The 22,587-nt window shown below is 40.3% G+C and overlaps 1 protein-coding gene across 8 annotated transcripts in view; it reads left to right on the forward strand.

The window, feature by feature from the left end:
- LOC143132839 (beta-2-glycoprotein 1-like) overlaps positions 1-22,372 on the forward strand; it is an 81,789-nt gene extending 59,417 nt beyond the window's left edge. For 3 of the 8 annotated variants that reach the window (XM_076292661.1, XM_076292657.1, XM_076292655.1), the window contains 4 exons: positions 15,368-15,438; positions 15,546-21,800; positions 21,903-22,015; positions 22,127-22,372. In XM_076292661.1, the coding sequence (XP_076148776.1) occupies positions 15,368-15,438; positions 15,546-15,565 (91 nt within the window). In that variant the 3' untranslated portion in view covers positions 15,566-21,800; positions 21,903-22,015; positions 22,127-22,372. Of the gene's footprint in view, positions 1-5,851; positions 5,967-12,021; positions 12,127-13,963; positions 14,207-15,367; positions 15,439-15,545; positions 21,801-21,902; positions 22,016-22,126 lie in introns of those variants that run through there. The other 5 variants (XM_076292663.1, XM_076292658.1, XM_076292656.1 and 2 more) reach the window with 4 other exon arrangements.
- Positions 22,373-22,587: the final 215 nt, after the last annotated feature.

The following is a 22,587-nucleotide window of genomic DNA, read 5'->3' on the forward strand; positions in this document are numbered from 1 at the left end:
CCTGTTCTAGGAAGACTGATCCAATGCAGCAAATATATTAAAAGGCTAAAGTCGTACATTGGCTATGTTGTAGCCTATCCCCAGAATATCAGCAGCAAACTCAGTCTCTGTCTCGCAAAACAGTCTCCAAATAAAACGCACATCGGCCTGTTGCCTTTTCTGCCAGCTTGTGAAAATATATTGTCCAAAATGCTTGATTGCATTGCATTCTCCACATTTTTAGCTACATTTTCATGTACCACATCAGCATTTTTGTTCAGTGAATCTTTTGTAAATTGCTTTACAATTACCGTCGGGCCTATTGCCTGGCTTGCCTCAGCTTCGGTCACGTCCTTTTACAATTTTATCATTGTAATAAAAAACGCAATTTGCCACATAATTTTAACATGCTCCTGGCCTACTAATTAATGCCTATTGTACTTTATTTTTTGCAAAAAGAAAGAAATCCTTGATAAAATAACAAGTCATTCACATTATAGGCTACTTTACACACTGTTATGTCAGGGTGACTGAAAGCCTGTTCTGAAGACTCCCATTCATTTTGACTGCACGAGCGCGTCTTTTTCAGACAGACAGCGCAATTCATTTTAAAGCAATTTACAAAAGATTCACTGAACAAAAATGCTGATGTGGTACATGAAAATGTAGCTAAAATTGTGGAGAATGCAATGCAATCAAGCATTTTGGACGATATATTGTCACAAGCTGGCAGTATAGGCAACAGGCCGATGTGCGTTTTATTTGGAGACTGTTTTGCGAGACAGAGACTGAGTTTGCTGCTGATATTCTGGGGATAGGCTACAACATAGCCAATGTACGACTTTAGCCTTTTAATATATTTGCTGCATTGGATCAGTCTTCCTAGAACAGGCAAGGGCTTTCTAGCCTCACGTCAGCAGCGCTGCATCACCCATATAGCCTACATTAAAACAACCAGCGGATGGTGGGCGGGTGCCGTTTCGAAGATTGGTCAAAAAACTTTGGTGTTGATGGATGGCTGATGGATGATAAGTTTTGCTATGCAGTTATGGTTGAAATAATAGCCCATCAGCGCATCTCTAGTGTGTGTGCCTCTCTCTCGCTCAGAGGGGAGGGAGAGGCTGAGGGTCGATCCAGCATGGATTCTAAACTCTTTGGTGGATAGGATCTACAATTAGGTGTTAACAATACTACTACGCTAGGTCGAAGTACTCCCAAGTGCTATTGCGCCACACATTGTAGTTCTCCGGTTTATTCGCTTGGAAAATCGCCACGTTTCATGTTGCGTGGCCGTAGCATTTCTATCAACTACTCGTGCAACTGTATTTAAGTCGGTAAAACGTGGATGTTTTTGATTACTTCTACGCTTAGTTGCCGTCAAAGCCCGCTAGCATAGCAACATGCTAACACAGTCCAGCCGCGCACCAGAGCGTTTGAGTGCACGTACGGACACGGGAGAGGTATGACTCAACTCGTGAAAGTTAAGGTAAGAACATATATTACTACTGACATTGGGTGGCGTGTTCCTTTAAAAGTAGACCGTTTAAAAGTTGAAGGTAAGTAGTTTAAAAGTTGTTGACAGACTGTAAGTTCAATGAATGTTGATATTCAAATAGTTTAATGGCTGTGTATAGGTAGATATTTGACGATAACTGAAAGTTGGAATGGCTCTAATGTTTGCTAGCAGTTATGCTAAGAATTTTAACTATGCTAACCATGCTACTTAGCTAATGTTTTATAGCAGTGCTAGCAATGCTAACCTGTTAACCATGCTACTTAGGGACTGTACGATATTTACCGGGGGGGGAGGGCCGGTCGTCAGGGGGGGGAGGGCCTAAGAGAATTTTTTAAGCCTTAGGGGAAGGCCCAGGAGAAATTTTTTGGCCTGGGGGGAGGGCCGAGGAAAATTATTTTTTCCTGATCCATGATATTTTTTTCCCCTGATCAATGATCCGTTTTCGATATTTTAAAAGGTTTGTAGGCCAAAACATGATTCACGTCTCTTTGACAGAGTGGGCGAGTCCAAAAAGTCGCAACCCTACCTGAATCTCCCACAACTCCCCTCGTAAGCTTGCAGGTCACCCGCGGTTATGAGTCATAAACCAAATATTTTAATGATATTCGGGTCATTTAAAATTAATTAAATATATATTTTCTACAAATAGGCCTACTTAAAATATCACGAGAAGGCTAGCATCAATACAGTAAAGCATCAATACAGTAAGTCAACAGTAAAGAAGCTGAAGACGCGAGTTAAAATAATAAAGACACCCCTTCAGGAAAAGCGATATAGGCTATGGGAAATATTGGGAAAAGTTCTTAAAGAAGATGACAGTAGTACAAGTTATGGTCTATGTAGGCCTATACTTCTTGCGAAGCCATTTAAAAGTATGACAGCCGAAACGGGCAGCCTGCAGGAATAAATCTTATGGCACAGACTGTATAGGTTCGCGCATGCATAAAAGTTACCTTAGTTCGTTGTGTTTGTAACTTTAAACAGTGGATGTGCTTTAGTAGCCTAAAGCTTTGTGCTTCATTCAGCATTTTAAACCAGTTCTTACGCTAACGTTTTGACCAGCAATGTATCTCTCTTGCCTACCTGCCTCCCCATTTCTATTTTCGAAAGAAGTATGTCCATGGCCAAATCTTATCCTAGTGTTCTAATCCTTGGTGGTTGCGTGCGTGCTTGCGCTCTTATTATCATTCTCTCTCCTGCGCAAACATTATGTCCTGCATGCCTGCGTGTAGTTCTACTGCATAAAGCTTCACAAATAAATTAGTTTGTTTTACAGAAATGGACTACTGCATGCAGGCTATAACCAAAAGCACACATTTTGTAAATAAGCGGGTCGGATCGCGGGTCGGGTATAATTTTGTCCTAATTAATATTCGCGGTCCGAGTTGCGGTCGGGTTTATTAAAATATCGGGCGACCGCGGGCCGCTTGTGACCAAACCCGCGCAACACTGGTTTGTAGCCCCGTGTGTGTGTATGTGTGCTTATGACATTTGCTGGCCGTTTTAACTTGTAAACGTCATTTTTCGACCAGTTTTATTTGATTCACGTAGGGGGGAGGGCCTAGGAGAATTTTTTTGAGCCGGGGGGAGGCCCCTGGAAAAAAAAATTTGACCAGGGGGGAGGGCCAGGCAGAACATTTTTAACCCGATCGTCTGGCGACCGGCCCTCCCCCCCCACTAAATATCGTACAGTCCCTTAGCTAATGTTTTCTAGCAGTTTAATGAATGTTGATATTCAAATAGTTTAATGGCTGTGTATAGGTAGATATTTGATGATAACTGAAAGTTGGAACGGCTCTAATGTTTGCTAGCAGTTATGCTAAGATTTTTAATTCTGCTAACCATGCTACTTAGCTAATGTTTTATAGTAGTGCTAGCAATGCTAACATGCTAACCATGCTACTTAGCTAACTTAACTAACATTTTCTAGTAGTTTTGTTAAACGTTCTAACTATGCTAACAATGTTAGCATGCTAACTATGTTAACCATGTTACTTAGCTAATAATTTTTAGCAGTTATGCTAACTAACATGTTAGCATGCTAACTATGTTAACCATGTTACTTAGCTAACCTAGCTAATCATTTCTAGCAGTTTTGCTAAAAATGCTAACTAGCATGTTAACTATGCTAACCATGTTACTTAGCTAACTTAGCTAATCATTTTTAGCAGTTTTGCTAAAAATGTTAGCTAGAATGTTAGCATGCTAACTATGCTAATTAGCATGCTAACATGCTAAATATGTTAACCATGTTACTTAGCTAACCTAGCTAATCATTTTTAGAAGTTATGCTAAAAATGCTAACCAGCATGCTAACATGTTAGAATGCTAACTATGCTAACCATGTGACTTAGCTAACCTAGCTAATCATTTTTAGCAGTTTTGTTAAAAATATTAACAATGCTAACATGCTAACTTTGCTAACCATGCTAACTAGTTACAGTGGGTAGGAGTCATAGTTGATGAAAAGTGTTGACATAGTTGATGACAAGTTAAAAGTTGTTGATAGACAGCTAGTGAATGTAGATAGTTTAAAAGTTGTTGATAGACAGCTAGTTTAATAGATAGATAGTTTAATGATGGTTTAAAAGTAGACCGTTTAAAAGTTGAATGTAAAACGTTCAGTAGTTTAATGGGTTACATTGTTTAACAGTGGATTATTGTAGTGAGGACTTTTATTTTGAAACAGTTTTGGGCAGAGGAAACAGTTGAATAGGATGTGTAGTCTTAATTGACCCAGATTGTATGCTTAAAGCCTGAGGCTGCAGATGGCCTGAACACCTGCCATAGGATTCTAATTGCTTAATGGCCGTATTATGATAATCGGCAATGTTAAGTCTATGGGGATTTTTAAAAAGTTTTTCTTTAATAGTTTAAAAAGTATAAAAGTTTCAAAGTTGAAAAGATATAGCAACCCGATCTGTTTGAAGACCTACGTTACAAAGTTTGAATGAAGTTTCTAAGTTAAACTGTTCAAGAGAAATTGCGTCTAGAAAAAGTGGTAAGCGGAATAATAATAATAAGAAGTTGCCTAGGAAGAACAGTACAGTGCATTTTCATGCACTGTAATAATAATAAGAAGTTGTTGTTGCCTAGGAAGAACAGTACAGTGCATTTTCATGCACTGTAATAACTTATCACATAAAATGTATTACATACTGCCTTCAAGCAGTTTATTACATAATGCGGCAGTATTACATTTTGTTCAAAGTGTACAAAGTGTTCAAAATGTGTTTTTTTTTAATAAACTGCCTGTACACTCAATGCTTCGGTTCACATGTAGAGACCCTCATTATGCTACTGTGTAAGTGTGGTGCTATTTTGAGCCTTGTTAGTGGTATAGAAATAGCGATTTCTTTCTACTGGACGTGTGCCCCGAAGGCTAGCGTTAAACGCTAATTAGCGGTTTGCAATAAAACTGGTCACATTCGACTAGCATGAAAATAAATCCCAGCGAACGGTCAAACTCGTACAAGTGTGTTTATAACCCCTAGGTTCATTTTGTCCTTTAATTTAGTAATGTATACTTATATATATATATATATATATATATACTTAATTTAGTGGAGATTCGATTTCCATGTGGCATATGGTGGCATATTCATGGTCCAGTGCATGTAAGCTACTACAGACAATCTGACACTTCCACATTTACACCACATTGTGTTGTAAACCTTTATTAAACAACAAAGTGGATCACAAACATTTCAATTAGAACTGGAGTTAAACAGACGAATCTGTGATGGGGTATCAGAGACTGAACCACAGGCTAAACACATCTGCAACAGAAGGGGGTGGTTATGTTAACTCCAGAGGCAAAGTCAGCCATCCAGCCAGTTAACATCGTAGCCAGTTACCAGCAGTCAGAAGCGATGTGTGGCCATCCGATGAAAACTGTTTTTCTCATTTTGAAAGTTGAATTTACTCCATGGAAACAGTAGGAAGTCATAGTGAGAACAGATGCGCTCAACTTCCAGACAAGGGACAATTTCAGGTGCGAGTTATAAAGAAAGTGTAAAATTAAAGAAATAAAACCGCACTCTCAAGCTTTCTCTCATTGCTTATTTATGTAGACCATGTCCACACAGATGCGTTTCGGCCTAAGCCATCATCAGTGTGTAGTGTGAACACCAAAGGGAATGTTTTTTTTATCATCAAAGGGGTTAAGGGTTACAGGGGAATTACAGGAGGGTTACTAATTTCATTAAAATTGTAACAATGACCAATCATCTAATATCTCAGCTGTCCAATGACTGATTCTATTTCTGAAATCTTCCCCGTAATGCTGACAACATAAGCTTCAATTTGATATGATTGGTTAAGGGGTTTATGGTGTGAAATGTTACATACATCTAGATGAGTCATGAAAAAACAGTGTCACTTCAGTCGGTACATTTGACGTAGCCGGATGCCACCTGCACTTCATTGAAGTTTTACCTCGACTGGAAACCCCACAGCTGGATAAACTGAGGTAATATATGTTTTTACATCGGTTCTAGTTTTGGTTTATCTTAATTTGTAGTCCTAAAATCATGTTATTTGACAGTACAGAAATATTTCAATAATATTTCTATATTACAATAATATTTCTTTCTCATCAGCGTCAACATTATGGCATAGCGGGGGCTAGTGCATCGTCATGTAAACTTTAGCTAGCTGCATTACTCTGAACTGCTTGCAATATACTTGTTTACTTTTGATGTCAGTTATTTTCATTTGACAATTTAAAAACTTGTTAGGGGCAATTCCATGCAAAGGTCATCCTTAACATGGAAAAAAAAAGTTGTGCATACGCAAATAGAACTGTTGTTAAAATCTTCCTTTAGGTCTATATTTTATTGTTTGTAACTGATCTGATTGAATTTGATGGAGAATTACACTGTTTTTACATCATAAATATGGTGTGCAACCATACAAAAACAACATTTTTCACATGGTAATATTATACATATTTAAAAAGTGGATTAATGGACCCAAGGTTCAAACAAATTGTGTCATTTGACAAATTCCAGATTGACAAGGGAATGGTAGAGTAATGTCTATGCTCAGCTTGCATTTAAGAGCACAACTCCTTACATTTGTAAGGCTTTTGTTTTTAAGTCAGCAAGTTCCATGGCCATGTCACATCCATAACGTTTTATAGGAAAAGTTTATGCTACACATACAGCGTTGATGCGACAATGTCCATAGTGTCTGTGCAAAGCTGATTTATATAAATGTAAAGTGTGATGACCAAATTGTGCCCCTTTTCTTACTTTTAAAACCTTTAATGGTGCGTTATGGATGTGACGTTATAGATGTTACATAATGTGAATTTACAAGACTGGAGACTTTGTTATACCTCAAAGCCGATAAAACGTCTGTTCTAGTGGCATGTCAGTTTCAACGCATTTCACCTTAGTGTTTAGGCCTACAATTGACATTTTAAAGATTATTAGGTTGATCAAAACCACAAGGAGGCCTTGCCTAACTATTAGCAAAACAAACATAATATTAAAATACCTCCAGTGATTAGCCTAGCCATAGCCTATTTTCAAGTGGCCTAATAACGAAAATCTGAGCGATTATCTTCCTGTAACTGTCATACTGTTGTTGTACAGTAACTGGATTATCGTGTTAGCTGGTGAAGATGGCTGACTTTGCAGCTGGAGTTAACATAGCAACCTCCTTCTGTTGCAGATGTGTTCGGCCTGCCGCTCACGTCTGCTTAACACAGTTTAATTTTAAATGTGACGCGATATGCCAGCATTTGAAGTGTCAGGTCCTCTGTAGCTAATACCCACAGAGTAACATTAGTAACGGCAGCAATAAACTAGATGTACCGCATAGCGGTACAAAATAGGACCGCCTCTCAGTCCTGCATATTCTCTTTGCAAAAATAAATCACGCTTGTCAATTTGTCTCCATCTCCTACTCCTGCAACTCATGTGCATGTAAATGAGTGTGTGAATATGTGAGTTTGCTTTTGTTTATAAGAGTGTGTGTGTGTGTGTGTTTCTGTGTGTGTGTCTGTCTGTGTGTGTGCATGTGCGTATGCGTGGCTGTGTTTGTGTGTTTATGTGTGTGTGTGCATGTGTGTGTTTCCATGCACACATGCGTATGCGTGCCTGTGTGTGTGTGTTTATGTGTCTGCATTCATGTGGGTGGGTGTTTGTGCATGTGTGTGTGTGTGTGTGTGTGTGTGTGTGTGTGTGTGTGCTTGTCTGTCTGTATGTGTTTATGTGTGTGTGTGCTTGCCTGTCTGTATGTGTGCGACTGTGCGTGCGTGCGTGCGTGTGTGTGTGTGTGTGTGTGTGTGTGTGTGTGTGTGTGCATGTGCATGTGTGCACGTGCGCGTGCATGTACTTTATGTGTGCAAATCACAAATGAGTGGGTATGGGTTAGGTTGATGTGGGCTCTTGAGACTAACATACCATAAATATTTTGTCATCTTGGGTGCAAAGGTTCAGGTAGGGCTAGTTATTTAGGGGAGTGGCCACCAAGTTTCATGTTCCCTGGTGTTTCAGTAACCCGGGAATCACTGACCAAAATTGACGGTAAAAAAAAAAAAAATATATATTTTTTATATTTTAAATGACTTGTTGTCCTGATTCTTCCTGTGGATCTTAGTGGGCACTGAGGAAGCAATAATTTCATCGCTAGTTTTTCATGATTACTATTTCAATTGTTTCATATCAAAATTCACTCCTTTATCATGTGTTTTATGTAGTTTGTCGGACTGGTTCAGACACGTCACATCCATAACGTGAAACCGTCACATCCATAACGCCAGTTTTTCCTACATAATGCATTACGAAAATGACGCATAGTTTCAAAAACACACTTTTTGTGTTCATTCAAGTCTCCTTCATGCTACATATATCATAGTTTCGGCAGTTTCCTTCAAAATTCACAGAGTTTGTAGAAAACCTGTAATCTCTCACAAAAGTGTGTCCATTTCATGTCACATCCATAACGCTGATAAAATGCCTTGTATTCTTAGGATGAAATTGATTATATGAAATTTGAGGATTTCTCAGTATTCAGAGGACAGAGGTTACATTAAAAGTTATGCAAATTAATTCACTGATACTAATTTTGCCCCCACTCTAAGGCATTTTGTTTACCAATATGAGTCCAATTGTCACATCCATAACGCTGGAACTGCCCTTAGTATATAACCTGTAGGTAAGTTTGTTTTCTAGTACCAATGTGCTTGTTAGGTTAGCATTATATTGGCAAGTCATGTATAGCATACCAAAGCTGAATAAATCCATTGGCGCCGCGTTTATAAGTTACATTCTCTGACATGAAAACAAGTTGATCAATATTTTTACTCCTCTCAATATGTAGTTATGGAAAACATGATGTGAAATCACAGATTCTGTCAGAAATGTAATTAACTTATTGCCTTTCCTCAGGTTGTTACCTCGCTAGGCAGTTTGTAGTGAACTATTTTAGCTTGCTAACCTCTGTGTAAATGACACAAACATCAGTGATTTTCTAAGATGGCATGACTTGAAGTAGACGATAGCTATTCTACTCCTTTCAATATGTAGTTATAGAAAACATGAAGTGAAATCACATATTCTGTCAGAAATGTCAATATAGCATTTCAGCAGTTAGTTACCGTATTTTCCGGACCTTAAAGTCGTTCCGGAGTATTAAGTCGCATCAGTCAAAAAATGCATCATAAACAGGTAAAAAAACATAAGTCTCACCGGACTATAAGTCGCATTTACTTAGAAATGTATTCCACAAAATCCAAAACCAAAAACAGACTATGTAACTGGACTATTGAGGCCAAAACGATTAATGTTAATGAAGACGAAGGAGTGAAGGCAGCCAAGAGGAGGGCTACTGGTTAGCCTACTGGTTAGCACTTCGGACTTGTAACCGGTTCGAACCCCGACCGGTAGGCATGGCTGAAGTGCCCTTGAGCAAGGCACCTAACCCCTCACTGCTCCCCGAGGGCCGCTGTTGTTGCAGGCAGCTCACTGCGCTGGGATGAGTGTGTGCTTCACCTCACTGTCTATTCACTGTGTGCTGAGTGTGTTTCACTAATTCACGGATTGGGATAAATACCAAATTTCTCTCACGGGATCAAAAGAGTATATATACTTATACTTATACTATACTTATAGAAGCTAATTGTAAAGCAAAATATTCAATGAAAGAAAATGCCATGTGGTACAAATGTGGCTAATGTAGCTAAAATGTGGAGAATACAATGCAATCAAGCATTTTGGGCAATGTGGAGTCACAAGCTGGCAGCAGATTAAATGCTCACGAGAGAAAGACAAAGATGAGGTTTTAAAAGGACGTGACCGAAGCTGAGGCAAGCCCTTCTCTCTCTCTCTCTCAACTCTCCCTCTCTTGCCTATTCTAACTATGGTATACTGTAACAATATAGAGCACCATTGATTTACTTAATGATATTAACCATTTTGATTTTTAGTAATACTAACCCACTATACATCTCTCTTTCTTCCCCCTTACCTCACTTGTGAGGTACACCATCACCAATCATCAGCCATCCGTGTGTTTGGCCCTCATCCCACTCATCTCACCTGAAGTCCCATCCCTACGACTGCCCTATCATCGCCTATTACTGTCTCCCTACCTGGATTCCTGGCCCGTACAGCCTAGCGACCCACCACCTGCCCTATGACAACTCTGCCCGGATTCCTGGCCCGTACTGCCTAGCGACCCACTACTTGCCCTATGACAACTCCTAATACCCTAGACAATTCCATTTCCTACGCTGGACTATTTGAACTTTGACACTAAATTAGAATTAATGCATTATCATACCGGATATGTAACCATCCCACCTCTTGTAACATTCACCTCAGGTGGCTTTAAACACCATGTTCTATTCTCTACACCTGACTAACTTATGCATTTGTCATGTACACAGACCTTACTGTTCTGTAACTGACCCTAGGCAGATGAGTCAGGCCCTTGAGTCGTGGATCTGCTCGAGGATTCTTTCTATATGTATCTCCAATTCTAGGGAGTTTTTCCTCGCCCCTGTTACCCATGGGCCTTATTTTCTTTTCTTTTCTTTTCTTTTCTTTTCTTTTCTCTGATTGTCTAACACTCTGTAAAGCGCCATGAGACATGTATAATGTTTTGGCGCTCTATAAGTACAGTTAAATTGAAATTGAAGCCAGGTGATAGGCCTATATACCCGACGGTAATTGTAAAGCAATTTACAAAAGATTCACTGAACAAAAATGCTGATGTGGTACATGAAAATGTAGCTAAAAATGTGGAGAATGCAATGCAATCAAGCATTATGGGCAATGTGGAGAGACAAGCCGGCAGCAGATTATATGCTCACGAGAGAGAAAAAGATGCGCATTTAAAACCAGGGCCTAAATTTCAGCGCGGGATTGCGGGTATTGCACATAAGTTATTAGGTATTGCGCATAATAATAAAAGTCCCGCAACTCTAGCCATCATAATGCGAGAAATTCCCGTACACATTTTACAGTGCTGTCTGATAGGGCAGCCGTGGCCTACTGGTTAGCGCTTTGGGCTTGTAACCGGAGGGTTGCCGGTTCGAACCCCGACCAGTAGGAACGGCTGAAATGCCCTAGAGCAAGGCACCTAACCCCTCACTGCTCCCCGAGCGCCGCTGTAGCAGGCAGCTGACTGCGTTGGGATTAGTGTGTGCTTCACTTCACTGTGTGCTGAGTGTGTTTCACTAATTCACGGACTGGGATAAATGCAGGGACCAAATTTCCCTCACGGGATCAAAAGAGTACTTATACTTATACTTACTAATAACGTTTGTGTAACAATTGTGTTTAAATGTAGGTTACTGCTTTAGCCTCTGGCAAGCTCAGAAGGGGGCGGCAAGCGACTGGTAGCTTGAGAGAGACGTGTTGGAGACTCATGGTGTAGGACAATGACTTTTCATTGGCAACAATATTAAACCATCCAACAATATAAAATATTAAGAAGAGCTCTTTTATGAGTTAAATGGAAACAAAATTATTACTGGCCTTTATTTGTCCGAATCTGAGGCCCAGCTATAAATAGAATCCCAGCCATAACTTGAGGATTTAGGTATGTGTTTCAGGCATAGTGCAAGCACTAATCTCTGACTGAAAGTGTACAGAACTTGTGCATTTGAGAGCGCTCTCTCGCGGCTGTAGACAGTAATGTTTCATGTAGGGTTCATGTCAGTTAATATGAATTAACATTTTAAAACATGTACAATTATATATTTTTTCATATATAAGTCGCACCTGACTATAAGTTGCAGGACCAGCCAAACTATGAAAAAAGTGCGACTTATAGTCTGGAAAATACGGTACTAGGTGAAATGTAATCTTGATGCCAGCCAGGCAATCAGATTTAGTGTAGCTAAACCCTTGTGTAATAAAATTACTTTTCATACTTCTAAATATTTTGAGTTACTCAGAATGCTTCAATAGTTTAGGCTGCCTCAGGTGCATACATGCACGCATCTGTAGTTTTGTGATTTTATTTTTTACTAAAGGTATTACATTTGTATGATTTTGCTGTCATTTTAGATGGAGGATGACAAGACCTACACAGACCTTCTTGCAAGCCTGAAGAGGAAGAGGTAGCTGACTGCACTCACAATGCTGAAGACCACGAGGGGATGAAGGAAGAGGGTGCGTAGGGTGGTGCAGACTGCCACTAAAACACTGTGTGACCTTTTATATTGTTTTTTACTTACGTTATTGTCTCAGACATTTGGTTTTACCATCTAGAGGGGGTGGGAGCTGTGTGAAGAGACCCCAGATGAGTTTCACAGGTTTCTGGGATTGATCATTCACATTGGGTTCACTTCCCTCCATAATACTGTACCCATTATTACTGGGGTACCAAGTCTCTGCAGGGATCATGGACCAAATTGTTTATGTCGTAATCGTTTTAAGGCTCTGTTGGCTGTTCTGCATGTAGTAGATCTAGCTACAGAAATCAATCAATATCGTCTTAGGAAACTGCATTATTTGACGGACCACCTCAAAAATAATGTCATGAGGAGATGAGGTGGCATAGAAAAGAGGGTAATGTCTAAAGGCCCATTCACACCAAGAACGATAACGATAACTATAAATAAATATCGTTCTCGTTAATACGAATGACAACGTTCACACATAAACTATAATGATAACGACATGAAGAACGATATCGTTGGGGATCACTTTCAGAATGATAAAAAGCTAATAGCCAATCAGAACCCATCGAATTTTAACCGTCACATTCATTAACAAATTAAAGCAACACCAAAGAACTTTACCTCTGTTGCACGCACGCTATTTGTTTATCCAGCACCGGCTTTGCAAATAACGATGTCCACAGACAAGGTAGAATATTTTGCATGACTTATAAAAGTACGATGTATTGCGACATCAGATGCAAGTCAAATTTGTAGTTTCTTATGACTCATTCCATCGAACTACAGATCCGCTACCCGATCTGGCAAACTTACATAGTGCGGTTATGGGGCCGCGAAGCGAATGCAGAATTGCCGTTCACCCTGTTACGAGTTGATGAACCACTGAAACGATTTTGGAAACATTATTTTAAGGTATAAAAAACTCTTTGGTGTTGCTTTAAGGAGAGACTTTGTTTATCGTTGTTCAGTGTGAACGCTTTTATCGTTATGGTTATAGTTATCGTTCTTGGTGTGAATAGGCAGTACAGTGGAAGGACACTTGCACTGTATTGGACACGTGCAGTAACCTGCCTGTCCAATTTTCCACCACACAATTTTGACCAAATTGTGGCATATTGTGTACTCCAAAATTGCAGAAGTGGTGGAAAACTCTTTTTTCCACTTTGTGGACATTGTCAGTAGTCTCTTATTGTTTCAAGTTTGGCAGCAAGTGGAAGCAACTGGAATCCATGCATTTCCACGGAATTATTTTTGTAATCTGATCCCTTATCATACCTGTTCATTCGTACTCGTCGCTCGACTTATCGTCATTTTCATTGATTCAAGATGGCGGCGAACGGTAAACTTCCTGAAGGTACTGTCTGTATAAATCGTCTTGTAAACCAGTGCTTTTTCAAAGTTCTCAATGTCTCGTTTTAAATGTCAGGGCCCTCAGAAGTCTACCAATGAAGTGTGGAGCTACTTTGAGCCTCGTAAATGGTGTAAAACAGTGTTTTTTTTGCATGGCTAGGCCGATGCCTGAGGCACCCCTTTTGAAAACCTGTTGGTAGCATCGGCTAACTAGCGCCAGATTTCAGAGTGCAGGGGACAAGCCGAGATGAGCTATGAGACATACGTTCACACTCGGTATCATGTTTCAACACACTTTAGGTCAATATCACACCGAATTTCTCCTTTAAATAAAAACACTAAAGTAGCTTGTATGGCCCTGGAGTGTAACTGTAGGCGAATTTGTTTTATTGGTAAACAAAATTGCTATCAGATTTGGCATTCTGCAGAAGGGGTTGCGTTTTGTAATAAGTCACTCTTCTGTGTTCAACCTTCAGGTTCCCCACCCCACCCTTCCCTACCGTCCTCTATTTGTGTGACTGTGTGTGTGTGAGTTTGTGTGTGTGTGTGTGTGTGTGTGAGAGTTTGTGTGTGTGTGAGTTTGTGTGTATGTGTGAGTTTGTGTGTATTCTCCACAGGCTTGATCTACTTTGTAATGCACTTTCAAATGTTTAAAACACATTGATTTTTGAGTGATGTTGAAGTTGATTGTATTCCTAGCTTTTCATAAATAATAATATATTTCATATATGTATATAGTTATAGTTGTACATATTATACTGATTTATATAAGGAAGTTGTATCTGTTCAATCAAATGTATTTTATGTCTCTATTATTTTATGTCTACATACAAATAAATGGTTTATTCTTATAGAGCAAATAAATCTAAATCATTGAGTCTGACTTCATTTTTAGTTTTTATGCATACATTTATGTTGTTGGTGAGAAAGAGAATGTGAATTCTGTCAACATTCTAAATCCTGTTTCCTGCATTTTTTTTACACTGATCACTAAATGTATCATAACTTTTGAAAGGTGAAGGATATTCCAATTCAGTTTTTGTTAAATAAACCACAACTTGCTGAATATGTCATACACTATATTTTTCTCTATCTTGTAGAGAAATAAGATGAAAATTCATTTTTAGGTGAATGAAATAAAATTTTTACAAATTTGGATATACATTTGGAGAGGATTTTCTAGGCTGTTCATTACTATATCGAACTGATCTTTCTGATTACAATCTGATATATACATCTAATTGATAGTATGTATTATACTCAAGAAATACGTTTTTTTTTGTGTGAGGAGGTCATCCAGCACCAGAAATGGAATGTATAAGTATAAGTATATTCTTTTGATCCCGTGAGGGAAATTTGGTCTCTACATTTATCCCAATCCGTGAATTAGTGAAACACGCTCAGCACACAGTGAACACACAGTGAGATGAAGCACACACTAATTCCGATGCAGTGAGTTGCCTGCTACAGCGGCGCTCGGGGAGCAGTGAGGGGTTAGGTTACTTGCTCAAGGGCACTTCAGCTGTTCCTACTGGTCGGGGTTCGAACCGGCAACCCTCCGGTTACAAGTCCGAAGCGCTAACCAGTAGGCCACAGCTGCCCCCTGGAATGTTCGGCACGGGCAGGAAAGGATTAATAGACCCTAATATCTCACATTATATATAATGAATATACAATATATGAAATAATCACTTTTTGAACTAAATTAAAAAAGAACTTTTCCCCTATATTCAAATTTTGTTATATGCACCTATACTGTATTGGGCAATGTTGTACCATCTTATATATGCTTACATTTGAAGAATTCTGTGACACTGCAAAAGTGAATTGTGCGTTTTGAAGATCATAATGTTTGTGTTTCATTCTGTAATGCTGCACAGTTCTTATGACACACAAGAGGAGAGAAACAAGATGGGAGATCTCACAAAAAGAAAGTCTGACTCACTCCAAGGTACTAATTTAGGATCATTTTCAGTATTTCCCCTGATTTTTGTCTTGAAATATACACATATCCATCAGTCAGTCTGAAAACACATGTGCTCTCTTTCTTATTGCCAGGTCACTTGGTTGCTGTCTGAAATGTTATAGGGGGGAACCTCAGGGCCATCATCTATTATTCTGACTGACAGTGACAACTATCAATTGCTTTTCAAAAGAATTTGTACAATGAAATAAGATTAATATTAGAATACGATTTTAAATATGTTTTTTTATTTATATTGCATCTTTGCAGTAAAAGATTCTAAATCTACAGTATCTGTTGCTTGCCTGTTCTCAGGGGAGGAGACTCCAGTACAGTATGTAAGCTCTGCCAAAGACTGCCTAATTATTGTGTGTTTCTTAATACTAATAAATCTTAAATTGAAAACATTGTAAAAACATACTATAACTGACATGTTATTGTGTAACTTACATAGATGCCACACCATGAAGCAGATGACTATCCACAACACTGAGACGTAATCCCCAAGCTAAAGGAAAACAGTCATAGCTATAAAAGATACAACTGTAACTGCCACCCCAAAACAATGTCTTACCACTCCTAATCCCCCCTTCAGTTTCGAATATGAAAGTATCGGTTAAATTATAATATGTTAACATTAAAGGTGCAGTTGGCAAGTCTTACAGATTGAGGGGACTTAGCCAACATTTTGAATTACTGCCCCTCCCCCACTACCACCGGTCACCCTCTCATCGAGTTTGTGCTCGTCAGTGCGCACCAGACTGCACCAGACTGTGATTGACAGTCAGATCTCACACAGCCCTGCTCTGATTCGACCAGCAGAACCTGGAGCTGTGGATTTTTGCAAAACAAATAATAGGTGGAGGTAGAAGTGCGTTTTTTTGCCTAAAACCGGCTGATTTATGTTGTTCTGTCGGAGCATAGTGTCGGTTTCAGTGAATATAATCAAAAAAATCTTGCCAACTGCAGCTTTAATGCTAACATTAATAAACATGAATATGAATTTGAAAATGGAAGATAAAATAAAGTGACTTCTCTATCTTGAAAAAATGGTTCAGCCCATAGCTATAGAGCCTGACCGATATTGGATTTTGAAGGCTGATACTGATTTCAATATTTGAGTTTTTCAAAAACTGATAAACGGTATATCGGCCGATGGTCATTTTTAACACAATGTAGGTTAAAAATGTTCTCCCATAACAAGGTTCTAATCAAGGTGGGGCATTATGTATTTGAATACGCCTAACTATCTAGGTTCCTAATGAAAGGCTCTTCATATACAATAATTTACTTTTTTTTTAAATAACAGAGTGTAGAATAGAAAGAATAGTATGAATACAAGGTCTTTGTTCTGTGATAACCACATTGCAACAATCTACATTGTCAGCAGTTTATACTTAATAACTATCCCTTTATGCAAGCAAAACATCAGTTAGGCTACTTTACTTTACTTTTAGCCTTTGTAGCCTAAACTATGCTCTTCCTTACACCTTTGTTGAAATGCAAGAATTTGAAGAATAAAACTAGAGAGTAGTCTAGTGGGTTGCCTTGTCATTGTAGGAAGCACTGCATGAAAAGTGGGATTTTTGTCAGTATGCGCCACTGTAGATTGTCATGGAAGTTCAGGTATACGACTGCACAAGGCAATTAGCAGGCAACACCAAAAACTGCCGTGAATTGTCGGAAATTGATGTGGGCCTTGCTTGGCAGTCGTCCCCCCATGACCCCCCTCCTCCTAATTCTAGGGGAGGCTTTAACATGTAAATGAAAATGCTGTGAGCTATACAAATGCAAATTAGGGTAGCAGGGGAAGTTCCCCAGGTGACATTTTTCTAAAAGGTATTAACTTCATTTTAAGAAAAGCTCTGGTATAGGTCAGGCTCAGTATAGCCTAACTCTTAAATTTGAGCTTGAATTTATTTATTTAATGAAAGTAGATTATTTACTGTGTCATTAGCAATGGCCAATGTTATGTAAAAAAGATACACAAAACTATTTATTTCAACAATTAGTTTTAATCAGGCTTTGCCACAAAGGTAAAAGGTGCATTCCATGCAAACATCACAGTCTCTTAGAGCTCAACAACTCTGCATAGTGGCATGACTGACCTTTTCTTTAGTTTTGCTGAAATGCACAGTGGATGTGTTAACCACATGTAGCCCATGGCAGCACTTTGTACGCTTTTTCTGATACATTAGATAATTTCCGCCTCCCCCTTTCTGTCTGCGCACATTCACGGTCAGGCATTAGGGCCCAGTGGGAACGTGGTTAGGTTAATGAGGTCTCACTTAGGCCTTAAAACGTCATCTGTAAATCACCTGGCACGAGACGCCGAGCCTATTGTTCATCCGAGTGCACCTGTGTCGTTGGCAAGCGTGGCCTACTTTGCCTCCATACTGGAATGTTTGTGGATTGTATCGGATGTGCGTTTAAGTCTTTATCTTCATACTGGATTGTTAAGTCAAGCAGCCTCGCTGGTGGTGTGAGCCCAGCTGTAATGCTGTACACGCAACGAGACGAGTTTCGAGTCTATATTAATACACGGTGGCTTGCCGCGGCCGTGGTCCTCATTGGTGTTGCTACGATAGAGGGGGGCACCACTGTTTTTCCCATGTTGATTTTATTGTTCTTTATCGTGAATTTAGTGGGCTATGTGCAATATCTGACTAGGCCTAGTGTGTGCTGTCGCAAACTGAAGAGACGTATTGGGTTAGTGCAATATCTAAGGTGATCTCTAATGTGTGTCTAGTGATTTGCATTAGTTGTGTTAATATTCAACGGGTTTGTGCAATTATATCTGTGCAATTATCAGTGGCTATATGGGCTAAGTGCAATATCTTTCAGTCTTTGATGTTAGTACACAGGTTAAATAAGGTGTGTGTGTGTGTGTGTATAGCCAACCCCAGTTATTCTCACCCTTGTGTGCTGTGTATCTTGGGCACTCTGAATATAAGTTATCTTGTCTTAAAGTGGCAGCTGCATTTATTTTCATTTGTAGCCTACATTAGGTGTTTTGTTTGATTTTGTTTAGTGTTTGCTGTGAAACATCTTTGCTGTGTGGTGTGTCTTATTGGTTGGTACCATCACTACATCTCTGAGCCTCAGTACTAGCTGTTGAGTACTGGTTGTATTGAGCTGAAGTCCTGGACTATTGCAAATTTGCACAGTGTACTGTCTGACTGTTGGATGTCATTTATAATCCTTTAATAGTAACTTATTTCAGTGACTATATTTAAGGTTCCTATTTACTAGTGTTTGCATAATAATATCTGCCATATTTATTACTTCATGCCATTTTGCACAATATCTGTGATACTACTTACTGACATTTTGCACAATATTGAGATTGCCTTTTGCACATTGCCTACGATTACCCTTACTGGTGGCGATTTATAGCCCATTGTCTTCCTTGTGTATAAAAACAACTTTGTGAAATAAATAAGAATTTGAATACATGACAGCTGTATCCTGATCAGTTTATTCTCTTAGTGAACTTGCTGGGGAATTGACCTAGGTGTATGGTATAGGGCTCTCCCACCCTTCTAACCGGGAGTGGCGTAGTCACTGTTTAGAACATTATGCTACAGGCCACATTTGGCGTAGTCAGGCAGGACTGAGTGGTTACAGCTGTCACTGATTTTCAGAGTTCATAGTTTTGCCGGTGCATGTCGTTTTTTTTTCTTTTTGTTTTGTGGGAATACATTGGGAAAAACAGTGGTTACCCCCATTCGACGAAAGCCACATGACATTGGAGTCAGCTTACGACAAAGAAGTAAACCTGCTCATCTGTACCAAACTGAACTGTTCCCTTCTAAATCCCTACTATTTCTAAACTCTCATTTGTGTTCTTTATCTTGAGGTGGGCAATTTGTGTTTGTACTTTCAGAGTCATGGACACCGAAGAACAGCTTAGACTGCTAAATGAGCGCATTCAAAAGCTGCAGGCTGACAATGAGAGGTTACGGGCTAGCTCTGAAGGGGAACAGGGGTCTGGTACTCCTCCGGCCCCAATAGCACCTGATAGGTCTGAACGTTATGTCTACTTGCCTAGAGAGAGAAAATGTCCCCGATTTTCTGGACCCTTTGTCTGTAGAGGAGTGGGTGGAAGAGGCACATAGGTCCTTAGAAGTACGACATATGTCTCGTGCAGAGCAAGCCTTATTCCTGTATGATTTGTTGGATGGTGAAGCAAAAAATGAAATTCGGTTCCGCCCATCTACAGATCGAGTTGACCCGGACAGAGTATTGCAGATTTTGGTTGACATTTATGGGTGTTCCCAATCTTTTATCTCTCTCCAGAAGCAATTTTTTCACCGTAAGCAGTTAGAGGGGGAATCAATTTGGGAATTCTATCATGCCTTATTGTCATTGATGGAGTCTATAAAACGTAGCAACCCCAGAGGTGTCCCGAATCCGGATGCTCTGGTTCGGGATCAATTCATTGAACATGTGCGTGATGGGCTGCTAAGACGAGAACTTAAGAAGTTGGTTAGGCTTAACCCTGAGTGTTCTTTTCTTACAATACGCAGTGAAGCCATTCGTTGGGTGGAAGATGGGAAACGGGTTGGTGCTCCAAGGGCTCGTGCTTACTCCTGTGACTTTCAAGCTCAGGTGGTGGGTGAGTGTCGAGCTGACAGCCATGCAGTTACTATGAAACCTAGTGATGAATTGTCATAGTTGAAGGAGTGTTTACGGAGACAGCAAACGCAATTAGATGCTATTTTACAACAATTGGCCTCCTCCCACTCACCCACCATGCTGAGTCGGGACCCTAGTGGACCCCCTCGTAGGCCATATCGTTTTCAACCAGATGGTAAACCAATATGTTTACGTTGTGACCAGCCAGGGCATATTGCCTGTTTTTGTCGTGTAGAACTGCCTAGAAACTCTGGGTCTAATGTGCGGGGAAGGGTGGCTGTCCAGGGGGTGGAAACGGGTGTAGCTGCTGAGGGTTCCGAGCAACAGGGAAACTATTCCCCTCTGGTGTAGTGAGCCGGCCGTCAGAAGGGGATTTCAACGGCTCAGTTGTAAATTCAAAGCACTTAAAACTCATTGGGACTTGTCCTGTGGTACAGGTTGGGATGGGGGGTGTCAGAGTTCCCTGCTTACTTGATACTGGGTCAGTGGTAACCACTATATCAGAGAGTTTCTTTAAACAACACTTTCAGTCTTGGGGTGACAAACAGTTGCAAGAGTGCAGTTGGCTTCAACTAAGGGCAGCTAATGGCCTAGAGATTCCATATCTGGGGTATCTAGAGCTAGACATTGCAGTTCTGGGAAAGGCCCTCCCACGTAGGGGTGTCCTGGTTGTCCGCGACCCCCCTCACCCAGTTAGTCAAGCGAACAAAGCCAAGGTGCCTGGCCTCTTAGGCATGAATGTGATAAGTGGTTGCTATGAGGAGCTCTTTCATCAGCATGGCTCAGCATTGTTTCAGTCTTCTTCTGTACAAACAAGCGAAGTTTGGGAGGATGCTTTGTCAGAGTGTCACAAATTGGACTGTTTGTCCGAATCGGGCTTACTAGGATGTGTTAAATTGAATGGACGGTCTCCTGTCCGCGTACCAGCTGGGTCACTGAAAATGGTTGCTGCCACATGCACTCAACAATTTGGCCGTGCTCTCCATTCTGCTCGATCTCCTGCGGACCCTCCCGGCGGCGAAGAAGAAGCAGTGGCCTAGACATCTACCACACACACAACTCCCAGTAATACGCTCAACAGGCAGAAATGATGCTGGGTATATACATGTCTGTTCCCTGCAAGCTCCAATAATGTAACCCGACTTAAAACATGCCCGACTTAAGACATGTCTGTTCCCTGCAAGCTCCAATAATGTAAAAAGTTTAGATTCAGATTTCCTCTTCACACAAACACAATGAGAATTTCAGAGGCAAATATGTACATTTTAAAAAAATTCTCTGGTGAGCAGTGGAAGACCCGCCCGTCCTTCCGCCAGTACACTGACTGGTTGTTTACAGGGTAAACAGTTAGTGTACAGCTTGCCGGGAAATTCAAACAGAAAGGCTTGGATCATCTAGTGCCAGATGAGCGGTTAGGCCGGGCCAGGAGAAGGGACATCAGCCGTCGGGAAATCAGAGCCATGGTAGCCTTCAGCCGTAGCCTACCTACCAGGGTTCTCTCGAAGACAAATTGTAGGCGCTACGAACCGGAGCAAGGGTAAGATTTAAAGAATATGCTTTCATTCTGCTGTACGCTATAAGGAAATAGATATGTTAATAGATACCGATCTTAACTGTACTTTTTTGTTTTCACAGACTAACCTCGACTCGTAATGAGGCCGTGACCTCCTATTTGCTCGGAGCTATGTCTGCAAGTCATGACGGCATTGCATGTAAGTAACTTTTACTGTTCTCCTTCCTTGTTTAATTTTACTGTGACTTACGTTTTTTTTTATTCATACCACTCATTTAATTGTTTTCCATCTGCCTGTAAGACCTATTACGAGACAGTAGGCTACGCAGGAGCTTCAGGTACAAACAACCAGACCTTGCATCGCAAGCGGAAGCTGTGAAGAGTTCAGCTTAGAGTCGATCGAGAAGAAAGAGGGTAGGTTAAGATTCGTTTATGGTGACTATTTTTCATGCATTAGATGTGTTGTTTCCATAGCCTACACAGTGCATCGCGCAGTACTGATTGTCTTTATTGATTGTTCTTCAGCTGCTGGAAGTGAGACTCCGAAGTAGACTACAGGGCAACGCACCACAGACGTCTTCAAAACGGACCGAATTCAGACAGAATGCCGCCAGTTAAGATACCTACTGCTCCGAGGCGACAAACAGCCACTTCACAGTGCTGTGATTTTGGGCTTCTCATGAGCTTCCCATTTGTTGTGAGGGCAGATCTCACTTTGTAACCTATACCTAGTTGTGTGTCTGTGCTAATAAAGCTCTTTCTTTGAATAAACATGTTCCTGGCAAATTTCCTTTCCAATACTGAGTAAGGAAATTCAAGCCAGGCGCGGTTTTGCTGCTATTCATATGCTAATTAGATCCATTAGCACTCCACGAGATCTCCACAAAAGTCATAGTTTGTTTCCGACAATATGTGGCACAGACAAACGCGACGTTCGCAGGCTGTAAATAGTCATTAACTGCCGAAAATTAGGGAGATTTCTTGGC

This window comes from Alosa pseudoharengus, unplaced genomic scaffold, assembly GCF_046254945.1.
Source record: "Alosa pseudoharengus isolate Yale_2024_CS ecotype anadromous, Long Island Sound unplaced genomic scaffold, YU_APseudo_1.1 YU_APseudo_1.1_scf_19, whole genome shotgun sequence".
NCBI lineage: Eukaryota > Metazoa > Chordata > Actinopteri > Clupeiformes > Clupeidae > Alosa > Alosa pseudoharengus.